This window comes from Macaca mulatta, chromosome 6 (assembly GCF_049350105.2).
Source record: "Macaca mulatta isolate MMU2019108-1 chromosome 6, T2T-MMU8v2.0, whole genome shotgun sequence".
NCBI lineage: Eukaryota > Metazoa > Chordata > Mammalia > Primates > Cercopithecidae > Macaca > Macaca mulatta.
In genome coordinates this window covers 157,377,579-157,402,617 of record NC_133411.1, presented here as the reverse complement: position 1 = coordinate 157,402,617, position 25,039 = coordinate 157,377,579, and the positions used below count along the sequence as shown (strand labels likewise).

The 25,039-nt window shown below is 36.2% G+C and overlaps 1 protein-coding gene across 4 annotated transcripts in view; it reads right to left on the bottom strand.

The window, feature by feature from the left end:
• FBXO38 (F-box protein 38) overlaps nt 1-25,039 on the bottom strand; it is a 58,711-nt gene that overhangs the window by 18,556 nt on the left and 15,116 nt on the right. For all 4 annotated transcript variants that reach the window (XM_015141202.3, XM_015141205.3, XM_001104379.4 and 1 more), the window contains exons 3-12: nt 24,812-24,945; nt 21,466-21,629; nt 21,095-21,260; nt 18,794-18,931; nt 17,256-17,393; nt 14,522-14,615; nt 12,681-12,811; nt 9,137-9,307; nt 7,374-7,516; nt 6,236-6,446 (exon numbers count right to left, since the gene is read on the bottom strand). In XM_015141202.3, coding sequence (XP_014996688.1) covers nt 6,236-6,446; nt 7,374-7,516; nt 9,137-9,307; nt 12,681-12,811; nt 14,522-14,615; nt 17,256-17,393; nt 18,794-18,931; nt 21,095-21,260; nt 21,466-21,629; nt 24,812-24,945 — 1,490 coding nt within the window. The remainder of the gene's footprint in view (nt 1-6,235; nt 6,447-7,373; nt 7,517-9,136; nt 9,308-12,680; nt 12,812-14,521; nt 14,616-17,255; nt 17,394-18,793; nt 18,932-21,094; nt 21,261-21,465; nt 21,630-24,811; nt 24,946-25,039) is intronic.

The following is a 25,039-nucleotide window of genomic DNA, read 5'->3' as shown; positions in this document are numbered from 1 at the left end:
GCAGTAATTAATGTGTACATACTCTATGGCAGGCTCTATGCTAAATGTTTATAGAAACATTTTCTTATTTATTTCTCATAGCAATCAGGCTAGCATTATTATTAGCCTGATTTTTGCAGTTGAGGAAATGGAGGCCTAGACGTTTTAATAGTTTGCTAGGATTTAAATTGAGGAGTTTCTAGAGCCTACTACACTACAGAAACTACGAGCAGGTGGGAAATTTATACTCCTTGCTCTCAAAGAGGATGCACACATTCTGGCAAAGATGTTAGACACATAAAATAAGGTCAGAATATAATTGCTAAGACCTATAACAATTCAAAAGTGCAAAAGGAACATAGACAAGGAGCAACTAATTCTCTCATTGGGTCAAGGAAGGGTTCACTGAAATAAGGTAACATTTCATATACTACCATACCAGGAAGAATGCTACATTTTTCGGAAGAATAGCGGTCCAGTGGTAACAAAAAACAGTATCTGTGTTGTGATAGGGATGCAAAAGAAAAAACAAGGCTAAAAAGGTAGCCTGGGCTCCAGATTGTTAAAAGCTTAGAAAGCCTTGCTAAAAAGCTTAGAATTGTTTGCTGTAGGCAGAGGGAAACCACTAGAAGGTTTTTATGCAGGGAATGGCATGAAAAGAAGTACATTCAAATATTAACGTGATAAGGTTTTCCAAAGCTGCTGAGCAACTGCTTTTAGGTTGCCAGAATAGCCTGTGCAAACATTTAATATGATACCCAAAAGTGGTTTAAACTATTTCTTTGCATTCATTTGAATACTTACTGAGCGTCTACTACAATTTGTTAGTATTCCTTGGAGCTGAAAAACAGTGGTGATATTCAAGATCCCTAGTCTCATGGCTTACTCTAGTTGGGGAAGAAAAAATTTAAAAAATAAAAATAAAAACATCAGATAGTAATGCCTTATGTAACAAAAAGTGTGATGTGACAGAGAATAAACTGGTGGCTGCTTAAGATCAGATGGCAAGGAAAGACATCTCTGAGATTAACATTTAAGCTAAGAACTAAAAGTCAAGAAGGAGCCAGCCATGAAAAGATGGACGGAGGGAATTCTAAGAGGCAATAGTTAGTGCAATGGTAGACGCCAGCTGTCATGCTCAAGCATGATGTAGTGGTGGAGGTAGTACAAGATGAGGGCAGGCCAGATCATACAGCACTTGGTGGTCCAATTCAAGAACCTGGATCTTATTCTAAGGCAATGGGAAGCTATTAAAAAGTTTTGAGTAAGCTATCAATATTGTCTGGTTTGTTAAAAGACTGCCCTGGCTGCTGTAAGAACTAATTTTAGCTGGGTAAGAAAATAGGCCAATTTTAAAGCTATTAAAACATTTAGGTTAAAAAAAAGAGAAAGGTCTGATGTAGCGGTAGTACAATGGGAAAGGAGAGATGTAGGCATACTGGAGAGATGTATTAGAGACATTCAACAAGATTTGGTAAATGACTCAATGTCTTGGAGAGCAGTTAGGAAGTAAAGCATAATGTCTTGATTTTAGTCTCTGGTAATTAAATCGCATTGTGGTGCCTTTGGGCTAGTGAAGACACAAATGATTCTTGGTTTTGACAAAAAGCATAATGTCTTGATTTTAGTCTCTGGTAAATAAATTGGATGGTGGTGCCTCTGGGCTAGTGAAGATACAAATGATTCATGGTTTTGACTTTTTTCCTTTGTTGGAAAATATTTTATCATTATGGTAGTACATCTTTTTCAGAACAGTTTTAACTTACAGAAAGTTATATATATGTATACATATATATTATACATACATACATATGTATGCTAACTTATAATCAAGTATCAATATTCACCAAATGTTTTGTTTAGCTGAAATGTTACTTCAGCTGTAAAAAAAAGTGTTATAAAGATGCCTCTTAACAAAATAATTTTTATGCAATGAAATTGTTGCATAAATTAATAGAAATTTATGATCAGACATAATATTTAGTGGTTGACAACTACCTGCCCCAAAGTATAAAACAAAATACATTTACTGGGTTTTTTTTTCAGACTGCAAACCCCTTAGGCTTCAAAAATAAAAATTTTACAAAATCAGTGGTTTTCAAAGTATAGTCCCAGACCAGCAGCATCAGCACCACCTGGGTACTTGCTAAAAATTCAAATTCTTGGCTGGGTATGGTGGCTCATGCCTATAATCCCAGTACTTTGGGAGGCCAGTGTGGGCAGACTGTGAGGTCAGGAGATCGAGACCATCCTGGCTAACACAGTGAAACCCCATCTGTACTAAAAATACAAAATATTAGCTGGGTGTGATGGCACGTGCCTGTAGTCCCAGCTACTTGGGAGGCTGAGGCAGGAGAATCGCTTGAACCCAGGAGGTGGAGGTTGTAGTGAGCCAAGATCGTGCCACTGTACTCCAGCCTGGGAGACAGAGTGAGACTCTGTCTCAAGAAAAAAAACAAACAAAAAAAATCAAATTATTGGCTTGGAGCACTGGCTCACACCTGTAACCCCAGCATTTTGGGAAGCTGAGTTGGTTGGATCGCTTGAGCCCAGGAGTTGAGACAGCCTGGGCAATATATGAGATTCCATCTCTATTTAAAAACAAAAACAAAACCATATTATCTGGCCTCACACAGACCAAATAACTGGAACTCTGAGGGCAAAAATCAGCAACGTGTTTTAACAAGTCCTCCAGGTGATTCTGATGCACACTCAAGTTTAAAAACCACTGCCATAAATAAAACTGCAGAGCAATTTCACTTGGCAGTCAATTTAGGCTAACTGGGGTGGAGGGATGAGAAAAGAGGTTCACCATGATGCCATATTTAAAAGCATTAAGTACCTGGAATGTATGTTTTAAATCAAGAGAGAAAATTAGTTAAATGATGTATAGGTAAAACTATGCTTTAAAGTTATAATTACTTAAGTAGTTACATAAAAATAGACACTATGCTTTAGCAATTACAGAAGCATAATTTTGATACTTATAGGCAAATGTAAATTGTTAAAAAAAAAAAAGAACATTGTGGGGCACAGTGACTGACTCATGCCTGTAATCCCAGCATTTTGGGAGGCTGAGGCATGAGGATCACTTGAGGCCAAAAGTTTGAGACCAGACTGGGCAATTCAGTGAGACCCTATCTCTACATAAATTTTTTTGAAAAATCAGCTGAGAGTGGTGTCACGCATTTGTAGTCCCAGCTACTCAGGAGGCTGAGGTGGAAGGATCACTTGAACCCAGGAGTTTGAGGCTACAGTGAGCTATGATCACGCCACTACCCTTCAGCCTGAGTGACAGTGGGACTCTATCTCAAAAAAAAAAATAAAAACCCACAAACAACAAAAAAACCCCATCAAAAACTGTAAACATTTATTCTTATTCTAGAATGCTGCAAAATTCAGGTAATCAAGTTATATTTTCAGCTAACTAGCTCATAATTGAGTACTCTAAGTTCTAAGACTTCTGAAAGTACAAATTTAAGATAATATCCTGCCAAATTATAAAATTTTGATAAATATAGTAACTGTGAAACAATAAATCATAGTTTTGTTGGAGTTAATTTATACAAATTAAATAGCTTTTAAAATTATACAATGCCCCTCTTTATAGTAAATTACCTCATGCAAGCTGAAGAAGTTAAATACAATAGAGCAATTAAGACGGGTGCTGCTTCATTCTGGGGCTGGTCCAAAACCAAGTAAAGGCCCATGCATGTAAAGATTTGTTTTAAGACTCAAGGTCTCCCTCTGTCACCCAGGCTGGAGTGTAATGGTGTGATCATAGCTCACTACATCCTTGAAAACTCCCTACTCAAGCCATCCTTCCGCCTCAACCTCCTTAGCTTATAGGCACGTGCACTGCACCCGGCCCAGACGTGAAAAGTCTTCAAATTGTATATCAAGAAGAGTGAACATGTTAATACCCATTTCAAAGAAATTTTTAAATTATTATTTTCACTTGAAGATGTGAACCATCAATATTAGTCAACTGTTTAACATAATTCCCCATTACCCCTTTTATTATGAAGCCCTGTATTTCTCTTTATTTCAACCAAAGATCAGTCTTTTTCTAGTTCCTTATTTTGTGTGTGTGGGGGGAAAATCTAACTTATATGTGTGTGTGTGTGTTGTGTGTGTTGTATACATGTTTAATAACAAATACAACTGAATGACCTGTGGAATCTAATGTTTTCTATCAATCTTCCTTTCTCTACAAATGCTGCCATTGCCTCTGGTTTTCTTAGGCTTCCTCTTGTTGAAGTTGTTTAATCCTTCAATCCTGGCATTTACGTATGCTTTATACAATTATGCTTTATACATTATGTATTTATTCTTTGCTTCTCAGGATTAAACAGCATTTTGAAGATACTGTACTTGACAACAGTCCTAGGTAACTGCTGAAGCTGAATCCTTTCATTGTAATTATGGCTTCTTAAATCAAAATAGCTTATCCTGTATCTTGTGTATTTGGTTTTTATGCCAAATCTCTCATCTTCTGAAACCATATTTACAAATCAAATTAAGATGTAAGTTCCATTTTCCCCTCTTAAATCAAATACAGATACGAATTAAATCAAATATGTTGTTGAGTATCTTTTTGGTCCTTGTTGCAACAATATGTGATTTCACAATAGCAGGTATTCTCCACTGTACTGAGAAGTCTATGGCAAATTAATCTTCTAGTGAAGTCTATAATCTGTGTGTCAACTCAAACCAAAAATGAGTTCACAGGATTTGGGTAGTTCTGAATGGCAGCTGCTATAAGTTTCCCATGTAGAGTCCATGTCCTCTGACACGCAGATCTTTATGGTGGTAGTAACCTGTACTAGGTACCATAGCACTCAGGACAACAAAGCAAAGGGACAATATGTGACTGTCTTGCCCTCTCGTTCCCTTAACACCTGTTGGCTCGGCACTTTTATTTTTGCATTTTTAAGGGAGATTGTTGGGGAAAGATTTTACCTAGGTTTGAAATGCGTAAGAGTACACCATGGACATAAAGTACAGAGCTAGACAGCTGCATTTACTGCAGAAAAGTATAAAAGTCAAGGCTGGAAATAAAGATTTGGATTTAATACCATATAGCTGGTACTAAAACCTTGAGCTTGAGTGAAAATGTGTAGAGAAAGCTATCATGGACAAAAGTGGAACACAGGAGGTGCTACAAGCAAAGGAAAATGAAGTAGGAGAAAAATCAGCAAAATGGTTTCAGAGATGCCAAGAGAAGAAAGTGTCTCAAGAGTGTACAAGTCTAGGCAACAAATGTCTAATGCTGCTGAGATGTCAAATTAGATGAAAGTCACGAAATGACCTTCAGATTCAGTAAGACAATCACTAGTGACTTTGCCAAGAGCCAAAGTGGAGAGTTCTATAGGGACCAAGTGAGATGAGAAAGTGAAGACATTGTCTACAGATGATTCTTTTGTCAAAAACTGTATACTCAGAGTGCCCCTAAAGGAAATCATGCCCTGTACACAGTACATCTCATTGTAAAAGCAGGTACATAGTATCGGAGTACCCTATTTCTCATTAATTACTATGTGCAAGAGTAGGCAAATGGGGAACAACAAAAGGATGGCTAGAAAAGATTCCTTTTCCAGTTCCTAAGCGTGAACTGGGAAACTGGAAAATTTGGTAACAAAACAATCTTACATCACTTCACTCATCAACAGAGGGATGGATGGAGTACCTTCACACATGGGTTGGCACACCGCAAGTATTCAGTATATATTAACGAACTGGACAGACAATTACATAAATGAAATAGAATAGTCCTTCTTAGCTAATGTACTTAATCTGCTGTGTGGAAGTGAAGACCTAATGATTAAAGGTACATGAAAGGTGCCAATGTGTAGCTCATGGTTGGTATTAATCTTTCAGTTCTTCAAATATCCAGAAATGCTCTTAATGTTCATGCTATCCATTGGTCTGGGAGACAATAAAAGATACTCCTTTGTCTAAATCCTGAAAGTTCAGTCTCAGACCTCAAGAGTTACCACTCTACCCTAATTTCCCCGGCATCTGTAATCCCTCCCATTCTGTAAGTATTCTTACACAGTCTGTGGACAAAAACAGTTTTGAAACAAGCAAGAAAAGAGAAAAATTTCACCTACTCCCTCATGTTCCTTATCAACTAACTTTCCTCAGTGTGGAAAGTGACAAGTTGAAACAGGGGCAAAAGGGAACAGGATAAAGCAGAAATACAATACAAAGTAAAAATCATTTCTATCTGGAGCTCACAAAAGATCTGGGTTACCGTCAGCTGCAAACTGCTGCTCTCCTGGCTGTAGATCTTGCCGAAAGTCATTCTCCTCGTCTGAGTCATCTGGGTGATGGTGATTGTTGTCGTGGATGTTGGCATTGTTATTCTGGGCATTATTATCGTCATTGTTGGAGTTCTGGTTGCTAACAAGAGCTGATGAAACCCCAATTCCTGTGCCTGCACTCAGACCAACTCGAGCACAACCCTAAGGCAAAACCAAAACACATATGTTTATTAATTTGGGTTAGTATCTATCACTTCATTTTTAATATCCCTTCATTTCACCTTTACATTAGAACTAATATTTATATAGTACGTATTTATGAAATGCTTTCACATACACATAGAAAATCTTATTTAAGGCCTGCAACACTTCAAGATACATAAAGGGTTACTGGCTTAATTTACAGATGAGGAGTCACACAAGGAGAAGAGATCTGCCCAACAGCACATGGCCAGTAAGTGGTATAGCTGCAATTTGAAACCAGGATTCTGACCTCGAATTCTGAGCTTTCCTCATTATATTGTACTGCTTCAACAGTGGGAATGTAACCATTAATAACTGATAAGAGAGAACACAAATGGTTGAAGGATTAAGTTTTTAATTACCTTAACAGTACAAAGTTCTATATGTTAAGCAGTTTGAAAATAACATTTTGTAAAACTGGGCAACCTCAGATTTCCCAGGCTATACAACTTAACAGAAAGATAGCAGCAAAGTAAAACACTCCCCAAATAAATCCTTAATTCTTATTTATACTTTGGGTTCCTAATTAGATTTAATCTACCAACCCAATTATATTTAATCCACCAATGAATTATTCCACGTAATAATTTCTGTTTTAAATTTCCAGCCTCACCCTCACCTTACCTTTTGTTTATATACTAACAGAGACGGCTTCCACTTACTTCTTCCTTACCCTTCCCCAGAGAACCCTTAATTCTCATTTAGAAGAATGAGAGGCCATGCATTATTACAACCTTTATGCTTTCACGGAGGCTGGCAGTAAAAAGTCTGACTATAACACTGTAAAGGCATATTGTTGAAAAGAAAAAAAAAAAAATCACAGGCTGTTTTTATTTTCTTTCCTGAGTATCAAAATAAATAAAAACTCCCTCAAATGTATCTTACCTTGGGTGGTTCACGAAACATCTGATCCAGTGAAATAAACTCTAGGCTGGGTAACAATTCAATAAACTGGCCAAAAGAGTCCAGCTTCAAAGCATGGCACCGTACTAGGTTGATATCAACCAATCGAGTCCATCTTGAGTGGTCTGTTGAAGAAATGACATGACCAGAGAAAACATAAGTAACACTTTCCCCATTACTGATGAATTTTGATACAGGTCACAAAGACTTTCAAATCCTTTTTTATTAAATAACTTTTCCTTTTTTTCATGACTTCTAAAACCTGATGATTCTAAATTATGATGTTTACATACCTAATTCCATTGTGAGAACTAAATGGCCTGGGGAACATTAATTTGAATCCAATCAGCCCTGATTTAAATGTGATCCACTCAACAACCTACATGGCTTTTCAACAATAGGACACTGAATTAAAAAATTATGGCATATTTATTTAATAGAACATCATGTAGCTATTTCAAAAGAATGAAGGAGAGTTTAATATGCTTGCTGACATGGAAAACTCTCCAAATTATACTTAGTACAAAAAACAAGCTATAGGACAGTGTATACACAGTAAGATCCTTTGGTATAATATAAATTATTTTTAAATGCTACACATATATATGCTGCAATATGCATAATTTGTCCAGAAAAATATACAAAAAACTGTTGATGATGGTTACCTTTGAGAAGAGGAGAGTTTTCATTTTGTACCTTTCTGTACTGTTTGAAATTTATCAAGTGCATGTATTACTTTTATTTTTTTAAGTGTTAACAGGAATTCTGAGTGATGGGATTATAGGCCATTTTTTGTTTTCTTCTTTATACTCTTCTGTATTTAAGAAAACAAACAAACCAAAAACCCAATAAATGTTATTTTTTTAAAGTCATCTACGCCTGCTACACCCTAAAGTTCATATTTCCCAGTAACTTCTTGGTTCAGCAGGGCCAGGGATAGAATTTAACTGCTGCTGGCACATGAGACATGACTATATTAATGAGTGATCTCAGCAGAGGTCCCAGCCCTAAAACAAGCCTGGATAGTAGCTTTGTGAGGAGATACAGATCCCGGTCAAGTGACTCAACAGCAGAGGAGGCTGTTCTGTAGGTGTCAGTGAGAGGCTTTGTCACAAGTACAACTTTCTCGGGCTCTCAATTTATTTAATGGTTTGTAAATTTCGGTATTTAAGAAGGGCCTTTAAGACAACAGATGACATTACTCTGAGAGGAAAATGAACTCCCACCATAAGGGAAAAATATCAAGTGCAAAAGTCACACTTCTACATATAGGAGATTGGAGGGGTAGGTCTGAAATAGACTGGGATTTCTAGTCAATAGAAATTTTTATCTCAGGTTAATGTCACTCAATGAAAGTTCAAAATACATACCTACTTTGTCCTTTCAGATGATGTGCCATTGTGAAGATAATTCTGAGAAAATAACTACACTATCCTAAGTCCTAGGTAGCAATGAACTAAGCTTAATTTTATATTCCTAGCCCAAAGAAGTACATATAAAAATCAGGGCACTTGAATCCACAACCTGGAGAGTATAAATTTCCAGGTAGAAACCTTCAGAAGTTTAAAGAGGCATTGAATACACTTCCAACTAGTTATCAAAGGTTACCAGAACTTGTATGAACAATCCAAACGAAATACCTACAGTTTACATTAGGAATGCAATCATATCACACATAGAAAACAAGGACAATTGTATTATTTCAGTATCAATAAAACATAGCTGTATTTGTAAGTCTGTAATACCTGAGATCCAATTGTATGGGTTGTGTAGATGAGGGCAATTGTAAATTGCCAGATATTTGATACAGGAAAAAACTTCATTGACTGCTTTCATCCCTATATCAGTGATGATACCAGGATTTTCTACCACATCAGCCAAACCATACTTCACCAGATCCGCATTAGCCATTCTGCCTAAAAAGACCAATCAATTTTTTAAAAAAGTCAAATTCTTAAGTGTTAGGGAGTGTTACCAATTTTGTATCTTACCAGTCAGCATAAAAAGTCTCTACCATCATTCTGTATCATCTGCTTATCGGGTTCAGGTATAATTTTAGGTTAGGTATTATTTACATATAGTAGCACCTCTTGTACAAAATAATAAATTATATTAAAAGTCAAAGGACAGCTAGTAGGAAAAATTATTTCCAATTGTTTAGAGAAGAAAAAAGGCAAAAATTCTTAAAGCATAAGTGAGGACATATCATACTGGTTCACACGATGGTAAAGTTTTAGCTTTATCATTTAAAAGGGAAACAAAATCTTAAAAACTCAACTCCCTCACAGTAAAATGATGTTCTTGAAGCCCAGTGTGGACATGTGTAAAGAAGGGTAAACTCTGAGAATTTAAGATTCATCGTTACAACCCATGGCAATGGTTAGTAACATCTATTTATACCCTAAAAGTGCACTTCTTAACTCAAACACATGCCACTGGGCTTTAGTGCCTACTCTCTGGTCACACACTAGGGGTTTGGGAATACGTAAAGGAGGATCCTTTATCCTAGATCATGCCACTGAGAATCACACCTCATCCCTTGCCTCTTATCACTTCTCCCATCTGCCTGTCCCCTCACACTCCAAGATTCTATTAGTTCATAGTTACATCTTTAGTGTCTAGCATAGTGCTGGGGATACAAGAGCTCATGGGGATACATGTCTCTCACAGTCTGCAATCAATCAATACGCAGGACAAAGAAAACACTGCCGCTCTGGTGAAGTTGCCCTGAATATCACAGGGGTTTACACCTTTAGCTAGAACATGTTTAAAACAATCCATCTTCTTCCAAACTTCCAATTTTACTTTCCATATAGTTTACAGTTTTTCTCCTATAGTTCCTATTTTTGGTATTTCCTGGTACTTCTTACAGATTTCACCTTAATCCATTCTTTACAATTTAGCTGAGCTATTTTCTTTAGCTCCTGGTAAGGACCTTTTCCCTGCTTTTTGGACTTGAGACGAAACTTGCATTTTCCTTAAGATAGGGTAAACCTTGAACTGACCCTGTTTCCTGAGCACTACCTGAATAAATGCTATAACCTAACATGACAAATCAATGTTTTGCATTTAGTTTTTTGAGATGATCAACCACGTTTCTACTCTTGGGGCTTCCTGCTTGCCACACTCCTTCAAAACCCTGATGATATTACTTGAGATTCACGTTTGTTTTTCTTTTCAGCCCACAGGTCAGCTAAAAGTAAAAGCTATCATTTATTGAATACTTCCTAAGTGTCAGAGATTGTTGTAAATGTATATATCACTTTTCCCTTGATTCCTCAGAGCTACCCAAGAGAAAAGCAGGAAATCACCTTATCTTCATTTAAAAAATGAGAAGAATGAACTTGCTTAGGTCTCATGATTAGTAACAGACAGGCCTCAATTCTCTCTCCCTCAAGCTCTAGGACTAAATTCCTAGAACTCTAGGGCTACGACTATATTTTTTTCTAAAATTTTCACTGAGTTATACATCTCTATCACTATTATATAAAGCTTACAGATCATAAATCCACATGAACAAAGAACTCTCTAAAGATTCATCTTTAGGTCATCGCTAGAAGACAAAGGTGATGTTCCTATTTATTTATTCTGCCAGACCTTTTATAACAAGAAAGTGACCCAAGTTTTACCAGAGGCCAGTCACCACTTCTTGGGGAGATGCTTCAAATCTAAATTACTGAGAAGAGAGAAACTAAGTGAGAGAGCGTGAGTGAACAGTGACCTCATGACATTGTCCATAAGAAGTACCACGCACCTATCTGAAACAGAGAATCCTAGGCCATCTTCGGAGGGACAGAAGATAGTATGTATATGGAAGAAATGGTTAAACTGTGGCAAATAAGAAGAGAATGATAGTACAAAGTTCAACATAACAGACTATTAAGTATGAAACAGAACATGAAACAAGTTGTGTTGAAAACTATGAGATAATGATAGTCAAGAAGGTATTTTTATGCTATAGAAAAAGTACGTTGAGGAGAAAGAAACACTACAGGAAAATAATTGGTTATAAAGATAACACTGGAAGACAATTCTTCAGTAGACCTAAATTTGGCCATCCTGAAGGTACACAATTTGTCAAGTTCTGAGCTTTTGGGAAAAACAGAAAACAACATTATAGAAGTAATATCAACTTCAAAGCTAATAATTTTAAGTTACTATACAGACATTGCAGAAACATAGGGAATGTTAGATACTTCATTCAAAACCAGAAAAGCTTGATATCAAATGTATTAATTTTATATAAAATCATTGTACCAGTTAGCATTTTAAGCTATTTTGGAGAAAAGCTGATCTTTTTCAAAGCTGTATAGATTTAACGTGAATCTAATAGTCAACTGTCTAGAAAAGGATGGCTTAACTTTTTAAAGTAATCACCTATATTAATGAGTACCGTGAACAACAAAAAAGTAAACAAACAAAAAACCCACAACTATTATTGTAATATATACATTAGAAATGAAAAAGAAAAACAGTCATGTTTTTTGAGTGGGACTGTCCTGATTGGAAGAATTAAGCCTTCTTATGTTCTTCTACAACACAAACTAGATCCAAAGAAAAAATGTTATCTGCTATGATGATGAGAGTTTAAGAAAGACTTGTTGCAAATCAAGTGGGAAGAAAATGAATTCTTGAATAAAAACATGTTGGTGATGAAAATTTTCTTTCATATCTTATTGATGCCATATGGAAAAATAGTTTGAATAATGAATTGACATGCATTCAAACCCAAAGAAATGAGTTCTCAATTGTAAATGCGTAAGAAAATGCTGTGAACAAGCTTTCCAACAGCAATCATCATTAAATGAATACTGACCATTATGTGCTCACACTATCTGGAAAATCCAGAACCCCCAGCGGGCTTATTATGGAAATGAAGAGCATGGGCAGGGAATGGGACCTCATCTGAGAGGACCATCAAAAGCTTCAAGAAGTGTGGCAGATCAAATTCAACAATGGAACCAAGGATGACATTCTGTGAAAAAAATGAAGCAGAATGGGAAAGAAACGTGGGCAGTAAAGTGGAGACAATATCAAATGTAGATAAGGTTCTTTTTCTGGTGTATTGTTAGTAACTATATTTTCTATAGTATGCTAAAATCAGAGGCAATATGGAAAAAAAATCACTGACATTTCTAATTTAAAAGTTTATTTTTCAAGACGTGAGAGCACCTAAGATTTTAAGTTGTCTTATGTTCAAAAAGACAAGGCACAACCCCAATTCAGATTTCAGTTTGTCAAGTAAATTTCCTACAGTAATTCTAGGAATTAAAATGAGATAAATCTTACTCTGTAGCAAAAACTCATCTACATATCCTAGATGAAGGGTTTCAAACTGGGGGAACTCCAACTCTGCCATCTTTAGGGCAGAAAAGACACCATCTTTGGTTAGGGAAGGCTGGATCCGAACTTCATGTAACCTGTGAATAAAGAGAGAGAACATATCAGAGTAAAACAAAAACCACCAGAACCAAAGATTCCTCCTAATATAAGTGTATTAGTCTGTTTCTATGCTCCTGACAAAGACATACCAGAGACTGGGAAGAAAAAGAGGTTTTAATGGACTCACAGTTCCACGTGGCTGGGGAGGCCTCACAAACATGGTTGAAGGCAAAAAGGAGCAAGTCACATCTTACATCATGGCAGCAGGCAACAAAAGAGAGGCTGTGCAGGGACGCTCCCGTTTTCAAAACCATTGGATCTAGTGAGACTTATTCACTATCACGAGGACTGCATGGGAAGGACTACCCCCATGACTCAGTCATCTCCCGCTGGGTCCCTCCCACAACACAAGGGAATTATGGGAGCTGCAAGATGAGATCTGAGGGGAAACAGAGCCAAACCATATCAGGAAGACTCTGAAAGAAGTTTATGACTTTAGTGAAGTGTCACAGATGTCAACAACTTCTCTCCCACCTCCTCCATTGAAAAAACACAAAAACAAAAACATATTTTCTTCAAAGGAGTATCTGCAAAGTGTAAGGAAATCTTAGGCAGTACACTGAAGCTATACATTAAATAACAATTAATTACAGGTAAGAATCTTATACCAAGTGCTTTACTAAACCTGAAAAGTCAATGTGAGAATCTGCACCTGGTGCTGGTATTTGACATTTTGCTTAGGCTAGCTATTAATGTTGCATTTTAACCAAGAGTATAGTTCTGTAGTAGGTAACAATACCTACTTAAACTTAGAAACACTTTTATTTTAGACCCTGAGGTATTATTCTGAGGGACTAGGCTCAGATTTGTCAAAGCCGAGGTTTCCTAATGCTTGTAGTCATTATGAGGTGTGTATTATGTAACTGCAGAATTATCTTAATTCTTAAGAAGGGTAAGTTTAAGTTGTGTTCATTATTTAGAAAGACACTGAATTATTTTCGGATTGATATGAAAGATGAAAGAGTGGTTTATTTTTCTTCCTTGAGAGTTCATTTTTCACAATGATTCTGTAAAAACATGGCTAGGATTTCCGGGAAAAAAAAAAAAAAGAAAGAAACACTTTTATTTTGTTTACAATCCTAATCAATAATCTCTTGATGGAAAAAGCTGTGTTTTTGAATAAATTTAAAAAATGGTTAATTTAAAGAAAATACTATAAAATAAAAGTGGAGGTAGAACATTGATATGTAAGAAATAGTAAATGTGGTATAGTGATACAACCACTTGGTTAAAAATTATAGATGTGTTATAAGGTCAGACTTTGGAAAAGCTGATTTAAAACACTGATTTCTGAATAGCAAATATTATCACCAAGTAACTAGAACAATTCAGAAAATCATCCAGAGATTGAGACAATGGTCCTGAGAGGGCTACAGACAACAGAGCTTCAATGCTAACTTCTGTTGGACTCTTAGCCGTTTCCAGAAATTCCACTGCTTTTCTCTGATATGAGACCATGCCACTCTGGAGTTTGCTAGTATGCAGCTCAACTGGTTACCAGTATATAACATTAAGACTACCATGATGTTATACTCATCTATTATTTAAACTTCTTTGTATTTTAAATTTGAACAAGGCTTGATCAAAAGTACACACATATGTACACACACGTTCCACAATTTTTTGTAAAACAGGGAAAGACACAATTACTTCTAAAGTGAAAGACACAATACAAAGAGGAAACATACCTACGGGCAGCAGTAATGATGAGGTAACCAAGATCTACTTCAAGAGCATTTTTGCAAGCTCCCAGAACAATAGTGTGCAAATTTCTAAAACCACCTGAAGACAAGGAACAAAAACAAGTGTTTCTTTTGACCACAGTATTTTTAGTGAAGTACTTATAAACTATACATTATAAAGTATTACCTTAGATGATAATTATTGGTTTAAAAGTAAATCTCAGCTTTGTTTTTACATTGAAATTAATATCTTAAGATGAATTATAACTACTAGTCACCTAAAAGGAGATGAAAGCAGACCCTCATTTTGACAAGACACTCTGATGGCATCTGAAAACTACTCTAAAAGATTCAGACTGTTAAGTAAGGATTTTTAGAAAGTCAGAAGCTGATGAGATAATTGTAAAAAAAGAAACCCTGCCATTTCTGGCCAAATTTTGAACCTCCAAATATCATACGGAACAAGACCAGAACCACTTTAACTGATTTTTTTAATGTTTCTGAAACTTGTATTTACCTACAAAAAAGAACATAAATTACTAATGTACAGCTTAAAGAAATGACTGACTTATCCGTTTTAAATTTGTATAAATAAAGTCACAAAGTATGTATACTTTTGCGTCTGGCTTCTTTTACTAAACATTCTGCTTATGAGATTCATCCATATCGCTGTGTAGCTGTAGTCTGTTCATTCTTATTGCTGTACAGTATTTTGCTACATGAATATGCCACAATTTAATTATCCATTCTCTTGACGACAGGCATCTTTCCATTTTGGGATGATTAGAAACAGTGCTTCTGTGAACAATCTTAAAAATGTCTTTTGGTGAACAAATGTAAACACTTCTGTTGGGTTGAAAGCCAGGAATGCAACTGTTGCTATGTGTATGACCAACTTTAGTAGATACTACCAAACAGTGTTTCAAAGTGGTTGTATGAATTTATATTCTGACCACCAGCGTATGAAAGGTTCTGTTGCTCCACATCCTAGCCAACATTACCGTTTTTATCTTTTTCATATTAGTCATAAGTAGGCATAGTCATTTTAGTGCTTGAATATCACACTGTACTTTCAATTTGCACTTCCCTAATGATTAGTAAACTTTATCGTTTTTTCATGTTTACTGGATTCTTGTGTGGAAACTTTTCTATTCAAGTATTTTCCCATTTTTTTCTATTGAGTTGCCTGCCTTTTTCTTATTCATTCCAGGAGTCCTTTATATCTTCCCAAAACCCGGTGTCTGTATTGCAAACAGCTTCTCCCTTTCTGTAGCTTGGTTTTTCACTCTTTTTTTTTTTTGAGACTGAGTCTCGCTCTCTCGCCCAGGCTGGAGTGCAGTGGTGCGATCTTGGCTCACTGCAAGCTCCACCTCCTGGGTTCATGCCATTCTCCTGCCTCAGCCTCCAGAGTAGCTGGGACTACAGGCGCCCGCCACCACGCCTGGCTAATATTTTGTACTTTTTAGTGGAGACGGGGTTTCACCATGATAGCCAGGATGGTTTCCATCTGCTGACCTCGTGATCCTCCCGCCTCGGCCTCCCAAAGTGCTGGGATTACAGGCGTGAGCCACCACACCCGGCTGGTTTTTCACTCTCTCAATCATGCCTTTTGATGGACCAAAAAAAAAAAAAAAAAAAAAAAAAAAATCTTAATTTTAATTTGGTATAGTTTATCAATCTTTTCTTTATGGTAAATGCTTTTTGGTGTCCTGTTTAAGAAGACTTTGTGTACTCAAGGTCAACAAGACATTCTTCTAAGCTATTTTTTAAAATTTCTTTTTAAAAATTGTTCTCATTTGAATCTATGATCCATCTAGAATTAATTTTTGTGTGAGGTATGCTGACTTCTTGAATAAAATATAACGCTGGGTCGCCCTTAAAAATCGATTAGAGAAGAAAAGTCTCTGTTTTTCTTTCAGGACCTTTATACAAACTCAGCTTTCAGCACCTCTCTACAGGTCTTCTCTCTAGTGAATGGAGAGAGACCTTCTTTTCGTTTTTGACTTTTATCTTGTTAACTATCGCCATCAATCAAAATACTGCTGGTCTTAGGGGTTGTTTCATCCCACTGGCTAAATGTAATACAGTACACTTACACCACACTTGACTGACAAAATGTCTAGAAATGTAGTGTTTACTTTTCTTAGATTTCAACAGTATTAACTATAATGCTGTTTGTTAACAATAGTACTTGATGACTTTCCATTTTATTTTAGAGAGCCAAAGTTAGATTTTTGGTTTCCAACTATTAATCATCCATTTTGCTAAACCACAATTTTTTTTTCTGCAATGAGATGATTAACATAGAGCATATTCTGTTATGTATTATTTATCTATTATTATATGATAAATATTAACATTACTAATGCCTAAATTTTTTTTGGAAGCCTAGCCTGTACAAGTTGTAAAACATCACCAAAGAATGCTAGAAATCCCTGTTAACATTTCTAAGAAAGATTCCAAATATAAGAGGACGTATTATTAGCTATGCAAAAGTCAAAACAAGCCAGAAAACACGTCTTATCACTCTACTGTCTATTTTAAGAAAGTTTAATGTGCACCAAAAGAAAATGAACACTAGCTATGCTCATGGTTACTTATTGTCCATCAAATACACCAGAGAAAGCACAATTACTGACAAGCATTTTCTTTTTAAAAGACTTGCCAGGGAAGTTAAATAAAAGCTTAATGATTTTTTAAAGTTGACTTTTAAAAAATAGTAACAAAAGAAAATGAATACCTGATCTCCAACTGTCTTCAACAACATGTTGGATAAGACCTCCAAGGAAAGGAACTCGAACCATTTCTAAGTGTTCCAAGTTTCGGGCAGAGGCTAAGCCTGTTACTAAAGGGACATATTTCAAGGAATTTGTGGGTCCTAGAAAAAAAAAAAATCTTTGATAGAACAATGTAAAGTGCCTTAAAATGAATTTCAAATCAGTGAAAGGCATGTATAACGTATAAACTCTATATCTCTGCAATCTAGTTCTTGTTACAAATGGAAGTGTTAGCCTATTAACCATACATTTACTCAGCATAAAGGTTTTTCAGTAACACTGGAGAGAGATGTAGTATTCTGTAAATTCTCTAAAGGCTCAATAGTTTTGAACCCAAACTAACTAATGGGAAAAAGTCAAGATAAAAATTTGATCCTTCAATCAAGTAAACAGCTCAATCATTTAACCATCTCTATGACCAGTGTTGCATTAGATACTACAGAAGATCACAAAAGATATGGTCCTGTCCATCAAAAAACGTGCAGTTGACATGGAGCTAGAACTAACATAAACAATTATAGAAGGATAAGAAGGCAGACTGCATCAAGTATAAAAATAAGATCTGCCATACTCCATGAAAAAGAAAAAGAAAGAGGAGAAAAGTAAGTTGGAAAAGGCAGAACCTGAAGAATGCATACAAAAAAAGAGGAAGAAAGTGCACATCTCAGGATAAGGCAACAATAATCCAGCATAAGAAAAGACATTGAGGTGGAAAGCTGTATGGTTGTCCAGGGAACAATGAATAGTCAAATGTGATGATAAAAGAAGGTATATCTTGGAAAGGTGTCAGAATAAGGCTATCAAGAGGGGTCCTGGTTATTTTGACCTTAAGCAGAGTAGTTCCCCCTTAATGCTCTAAGTGCAGGGGTGTCCAATATTTTGACATCACTGGGCCACAGTGGAAGAGGAAAAATTGTCTTGGGCCACACATAAAATACACTAACATTAAAGATAGCTGATGAGCTGGAAAGAAGTGGGGGGTGGGGAGGGGAAAGACCGTGTGTAAATCTCATAATGTTTTAAGAAAGTTTAAGAATTTGAATTGGGCATCATGTGGGCTGTGGCCAGCGGACCGTGGGCTGAACAAGCTTACTCTAGGGCAACAGGGACACTAAAGATTTCTGTTTAGAAGGATAATACCATAAAAGCTATGTTTAAGGTAGATTAAGGAAGCCAACTATTTACATGCAGAATGATTCAGAGACCAGAGACCAGAAACAAAGAATACTGAAATTTAATAAAACAATCCTATGAAAAGTAAAAAGTGCCTGTAAAAAATACAGATATTCTGAGTTGTTTTTGTTTTTGCTGAGGTCAAACGCAAATCATGTTTCTAATGTCTTTAAAACAAAAAGTACATTTATCTTCACAAGATGAGTAAGTTATAAGACATAAATAGTAATAGCATAATATAATTGTATTTACAAATGTAGCTAAAGTTTGCTTCAGGATATTTTTAGAATAGCTTATGTTTAATTCCACCATAATTGTGTACCATTACCTGCACAGTTCCTCATGACGAAAGTTCTTAAGCTGATACAAAGGAAGTCTTTAAATGGCTGTGGTTTAGTAAGTCTTACCCACTTCATATAAAGGTGCCTTAGCATTGGGATACAAGGAATTTCAGGAACATTCACCCCTAAAACACAAATATAAAAAAGAACAAACAAGAAAAATCACAAAACTATACTACATTTTGCTTATAAGTTCAAGAGTCTATTTTTCATATTAACAGTTTAACTGGTCAAGGATTTTTATCAGAACAAATTACACAAAATCTATTAAGTTTGCCTTATTTAAAACAGGTTTATAAAGAACTATAAACTGACTTAATTTTTTTAGAAAAGGCCAATGGGAAGATAGAGTTTAAAAAGTATTTCTATATCTTAGATTAACACGTAAGTCTTTCTCATAATCTTACAACTCTCCTAGGATACATTTTCCCAGAAGAGGTAAAGTGAAAATGGATTATCGAAAGCAAAACTACAACGATGGAGATGGAACACACAAATTTACTATTTGACTACTAATGTCCACTGCCCCCCAGTAGGAAAACTAAATTTCTCAGTGCAAAGTCAGCGAGGTGGGTTTAAATATGCAAATAGATATTTGGAAGATAGCCAGACACAGAGCTTTAAAAGCTGTTTTCTACAAATATATGAATCTTAAGACTTTGTAAATATGTGGTAGAAGCCAGCCAGCATGGCTCTGAGAAAAGCAGAAACCTGCCAGTCATTTATTTTAGAATTTCAGATTGGTAAAGGTAATTTGATGCATGGGATCCATGAGTGGCTTAATACTAGAAATCATACCTACAGAGGACCACGACCAGAAGAAGGGAGGTGTAGCATGAGGGGAAAAAATACAGGAAATATGGACGAAAGAAGATAAAAGCCAAGGAAGGGACACAAATTTATTAAAGAAATCCAAGGATCCAGGATGATGGCATTTAACAAACAGTAGTTGGCAAAACTATTTAATGCAATTTTTAAATTTGGAAAATAGAAGCTCTGCTAGCAAGAATAACTAGAGAATGCAAAATTGGAGTGCTTGAATGGTCAGTTCTTTAAAGGCTAAATTCTGCCAAATGTTCTTATTGTAACCTACAAGGATTACCCCTTAACTTGTTCCTCTCAAAATAGCATCACTCTGCTATTTAACTCAATTTAGCTTGAACTACACACACACATAGTACAGCAACAAATGGGAAGTAAAATTAAGGATGAGACAAAAGGACAAAAAGCAGAAGTGAGGTACGGATTGAGATGTACGATGCAGAAGTCACAAAGGTAAGTTCAGCATCTATTTTAATACTATCAAGATGGTAGTAATGATTGTACTGATTAGGAAACCCAAGGTGGCAAGAGTGAGACAGATGCAGAGAAGACAGTATATCCTAGGCCCAATCCACTTTCTGTCCCAAACTCTATAAACAAAGGACATAATTGCCCATTCTCTTGGTAATGTTCATTATTATTAATTTACCACACCTCTGCATCACCATAATACAGTGTTAAACTGTTAAATGATTCCCATAAATTAATGCATTTTAATAAAACTTAACCTGTACTTATATTTGCAATGAACTGTGACAGGCATTATAGAAAATATAAAGATATGAAAATAAGTCTTTGACCTTAAGGAGCTTATAAGTTTCAGATATTACAGAATCCTTATATCTAAAAATCCAATTTCAAACTAGACACCACTCCCTGATCTTATAAATGAAGGGTTGCTAGAAATCTTTACTTTTCTCCCATAATTGTGTATCTTAAGTCTTATTTAAGACCAACTCCTTATCATTCCCGATGCCCTCCCTTTACCACCTGAGTTTCAGAAATTTCCAATTCTTTGGACCATCCCCAATATCTAGAATAATGCTGAAAACATATATACTCTCTCTCTCTCTCTGTGTGTGTGTATATATATACAGAATAAAGTAGTAAACAAATATTAAAGAACAGACTATATTAACAGGGACCCCCGAATTCCTTTCAGTAGCGTAAGCCAAAAGTGACAAATTTGAGAAAATATTTACCCATTTTACTTAAGTTGAAGCTATTGGTATATAATTTCAAAGAATATTCAGATAGAGAATATACACTTGGTGAAACAGTATTTCCCTCACCCCAGTGGATCTTTAATGGGAAATCTGAATTTTTATACAGGTCTTGAAAACATTTATTTTGAAGTCATCAATCAACAAAGCCATCTCTAAAATTCTCATTATTCTTTTTCAGTGAATATTCAGGTTATATGGCATTTCAGGGAGTTACAACTGACCCAAGAAACATGTACTCACCAACTAAATGTAAAGTTTGAATTTTGGCTCCTATAGGAATTTTCAGTTTATTTTCAGGAGGAATTGGAAAGGCTCCATTACGATTACGGAATTTCCCCAAAATATGAACATGGGGCATATATGTCCAAATGGATTCTACCAATTCCAAATGAGAAGTTTCCACACCCTAGAAAATAATGCCAAAGCAAGCATAAGAAAGGATTTTAATTTAGCATCCAAAGCTTTTATTTCTGTACCACAAGATGCTAAGTACACAATGGAACTTAAAAGTTTGTAACAGATGATTTGCATGTGAGTAAACAAGTCTATCATTCTTTGGGCTATTATTTCATCAACAGTTGATGCCAAAATGTCCAGCCAGGTGCACTCACCACTAAGTTTGGGCATGCCTGCAAAGCTTCTAGGACTCCTGGAATGCTAAAAGCCTCATGGCCCCTTACTCTTCGCCTCTCAAGGTATCGAGGGTGAAGGCCATATAGCTGTTCAACATCTGGCATCTTCTTTAATAGTGTTAGAAAACTGGAATCTGTAAAGCCTGAGAAGTTCAGAAGTATTTAGAGCCAGGTTCGTCTTTCTGTTCATTAACACTTACTAGGCACTTCTGATTTTTACCAAAAGTTAGAAAAGACTTCCTTTTCAAATTTCCGTAAGGCTAACACTAAAGCTGAATAAACATAACAGAAAATATACTTCTTTAGTAACAGAGGAAATGTGTCAGAAACTCCACTTAATCTGAGTTAATACTTTATGGAGGAGGCTTTTATTATTGACCGTTTGGTTTTTGTTCCTTTTAAGGCACAGAAATCTTCAACAAAGAACACCCTTTTAACCCAGATAACTTGGACCTATTTGGTGGATGGAGAGGGACCACCCACCTGATCACCACCACCCTTCTCCTCCCCCACGGGTACTCTCTTGTCTGTAAATCCTTCAGGGCTCTGCAGAACACAACTAAAAATATAAATAAGATATGATCCTCATCCTTAGGAAGCTCACAGTTCTGACCTTATTCCTATCTCAAATTATTCTATCCATTTTCTAATAATTACTCTGATACTCTGTCATATGTTTAACTGTTACTCCCCTGCCATTTTAGACAATTAATTCTTTTGAAAAAGACAGATGCAAGTCAGCTAAGAGAACCAGAGTGATCCAATCTCAGGGGATGCTGCTGATAGGAAGCTATCTATCCAGGAGACCATAGCAGGAATCAACAAGATGGGAACAGAGAGAGGCAGGTTACTTCCACAGCAGAAGCTGTTGGTTAAGTAAGTGGGGAGACAAGTCTCATATGGATGCTATTTTAATCTGTTACAAGGGCTTTTTTATTTTTAATGAAAGTGGTCAGAAAGCCAACTGTCTGCTTATTAATGACAAATAAAAATATTAACTGCCAAGAATAAAAAGTAGGCCCCAAATATTTAAGTCTTACATACTTTTTTGAAAGTTGTTTTATTTGTAAGTTATCTCATTTAACATGTAAAGTCCAGACATATTAACTTCAGTATCACAAAAGTGAAGAGTAAGAAGAGACTAGAGATTACTTGGTCTCTAATTACAATAACAATTCTTATAACTTTCTTGTATAGTAACTTTTAATTACTGAACAATTCAATGTGTTAATCATTTTGTTTTTTCATTTATTCTCACGACCAAATCAGAAAGGTTATCACCCTATCTAACAAGCATAAAAAATGAAGTTGAGAGAGTTTAAGAGCTTCCAAATGGCAGTGCTGGAATCTAAAACCAAGTGTAACCTCTGCAATGTTTATCCTCTTTTGTCACATATGTTGCCTCCCACGAGAGAAATGGGGAAAGTTCTACCTTCTTTACAGAGATGGAGTGAGAATCCAAAGAGATCACATACATAAACCATAAAGTACTATTATATAAAGAATCTGGGTTAAACGCCAGAGAACTGGTCAGGGTGGCATTAGTGAGCAAGGTTAGTGTGATCTGATCTTAGGCTAGAGACTGTTTGCTTCAACTCTCTTTTACATTCATTGCAAAGATGGGAAGCCTTGGGCTCACAGGTTATTTATCACAGCCTAAAAGTCAGCAACATGCAGTCAAATTCTTCTCTAATTGGTAAGTGGTAGTAATGTTAATGCTAAGACTGTATCACATGGGAGTTCTGCCATCCTGCCTTTATATACTATATTAATCCCATCTTCAGAATTCCCACTGGCCTAACCTTTGCAAAAGCAAAACTAATATAAGGAATAAGACGATCGTTTTCACACTGCCCTAATTTTTTTTCTTTCCTGATATAAAGGATCATTCTGAAACAAGATGAGATGAATCTTTTACCCTTAGAATGGCTTTTATTAAATATTTGAAAGCAACCACGGTTTGCCTCCCACAAACCTATTAATCAGTTCCAGCCTCAGGTCTTTGCAATGTTCTTTATAAGAAAGTATATATTGGGGCCGGGTGCGCTGGCTCCCGCCTGTAATCCCAGCACTTTGGAAGGCTGACACAGGCGGATCACAAGGTCAGGAGACCAAGACCATCCTGGTGAACACGGTGAAACCCTGTCTCTACTAAAAATACAAAAAATTAGCAGGACGTGGTGGTGGGTGCCTGTAGTCCCAGCTACTTGGGAGGCTGAGGCAGAAGAATGGCATGAACCTGGAAGGCGGAACTTGCAGTGAGCCAAGATCGCACCACTGTACTCTGGCCTGGGCAACAGAGCAAGACTCCATCTCAAAAAAAAAAAAAAAAGTATATATTGGTAACTACTATGGCCAACTGATAAGAGTTAGCAACTGATCTGATGACTCTCTTGAAAGGATGCAGCACCCACCTGCACAATTCCAGTATTCCAGAGCTAACCTGTTCTGTTCTATAGAACAGAACAAGACAATTACCTCCTCCAGCCCTTCACTTCTATTAAGGCTTTTTTTTTTTTTAATTTTTTGGTCCCCTCTCAGTCTTATACCATTTTCAAAGTCTCATAATCTGGACATCATAGAAAAAGGATGACTTTACAAGACAGATTCATAATTGCAAAACAAGAGTAACTAAATTGTACCAATTAATGGATTGGCATTAAGTGAAAAGAAGCTTTTAATTGCCTTTTATTTTAACTCCTTCCTTTCAAGTATGCCTTGCTTAGCTAAAGCCATTAACTTTCTTTTCAGGTGGTCTCTTCAACTGGGAACAATTTGTAGTGGTTAGGAAGCTAACTCTTGAGTTCTTTACCTGTAAGCTCGGTCAGTGCCTTATTCGAGAATCTCCAAGACCTACTATAGGCCATTTAAAGAAATTGGAGTTCTGTGGTCTATTTTACAAAAATGGCAAGTATTTATTTAATTAAAGGGTACAGTTTAGTTGTAGAGGAAATCTATGATGAAAACTGTTACCATTCAACGGAAAACCTGCATCAGAGAGTAAAGGACACACACGGTCTAATGTGATATACATATACTCCATTAACCAAAGGCTCATGTTCTCCAATCACATATGTGTGTGGAACAGGCTGATATAGTTACTTAAGGACAGGAAATGAAAAGAGCAGACTATTAAAACAATAAAGCCTCAGGTAAAACGCATTTTACAAACCTAAAACCCAACATGAATAATTTAAACAAAATCTTGCCTCCCTACGAGGTGACTTAGATTGCCTTTTTCAAGAAAACAAGTAACTTTTTATGAAACCATTGTTACTACTTTCCAGTAGGACACTACTGTACTTTACAGACTAAATCCACTTACCACTTGGCATGTATTCCCACCACCGCCCTGCACAGAGATCTACAACTCTCACAACTCGCAGATACAGGGTCACTGCTTCCTTTAGCTTCCGGGAAAGACATTCCATACACATGATATCCTGCAGAGGGAGGTACCTTTGTGAGAGAAAGAAACTCATATTTATCAAGTGGGCAAGTATCACCCCTCACCAATAAGTTATTTTTTTTTCCTTCTTCCAATCTCCTACCA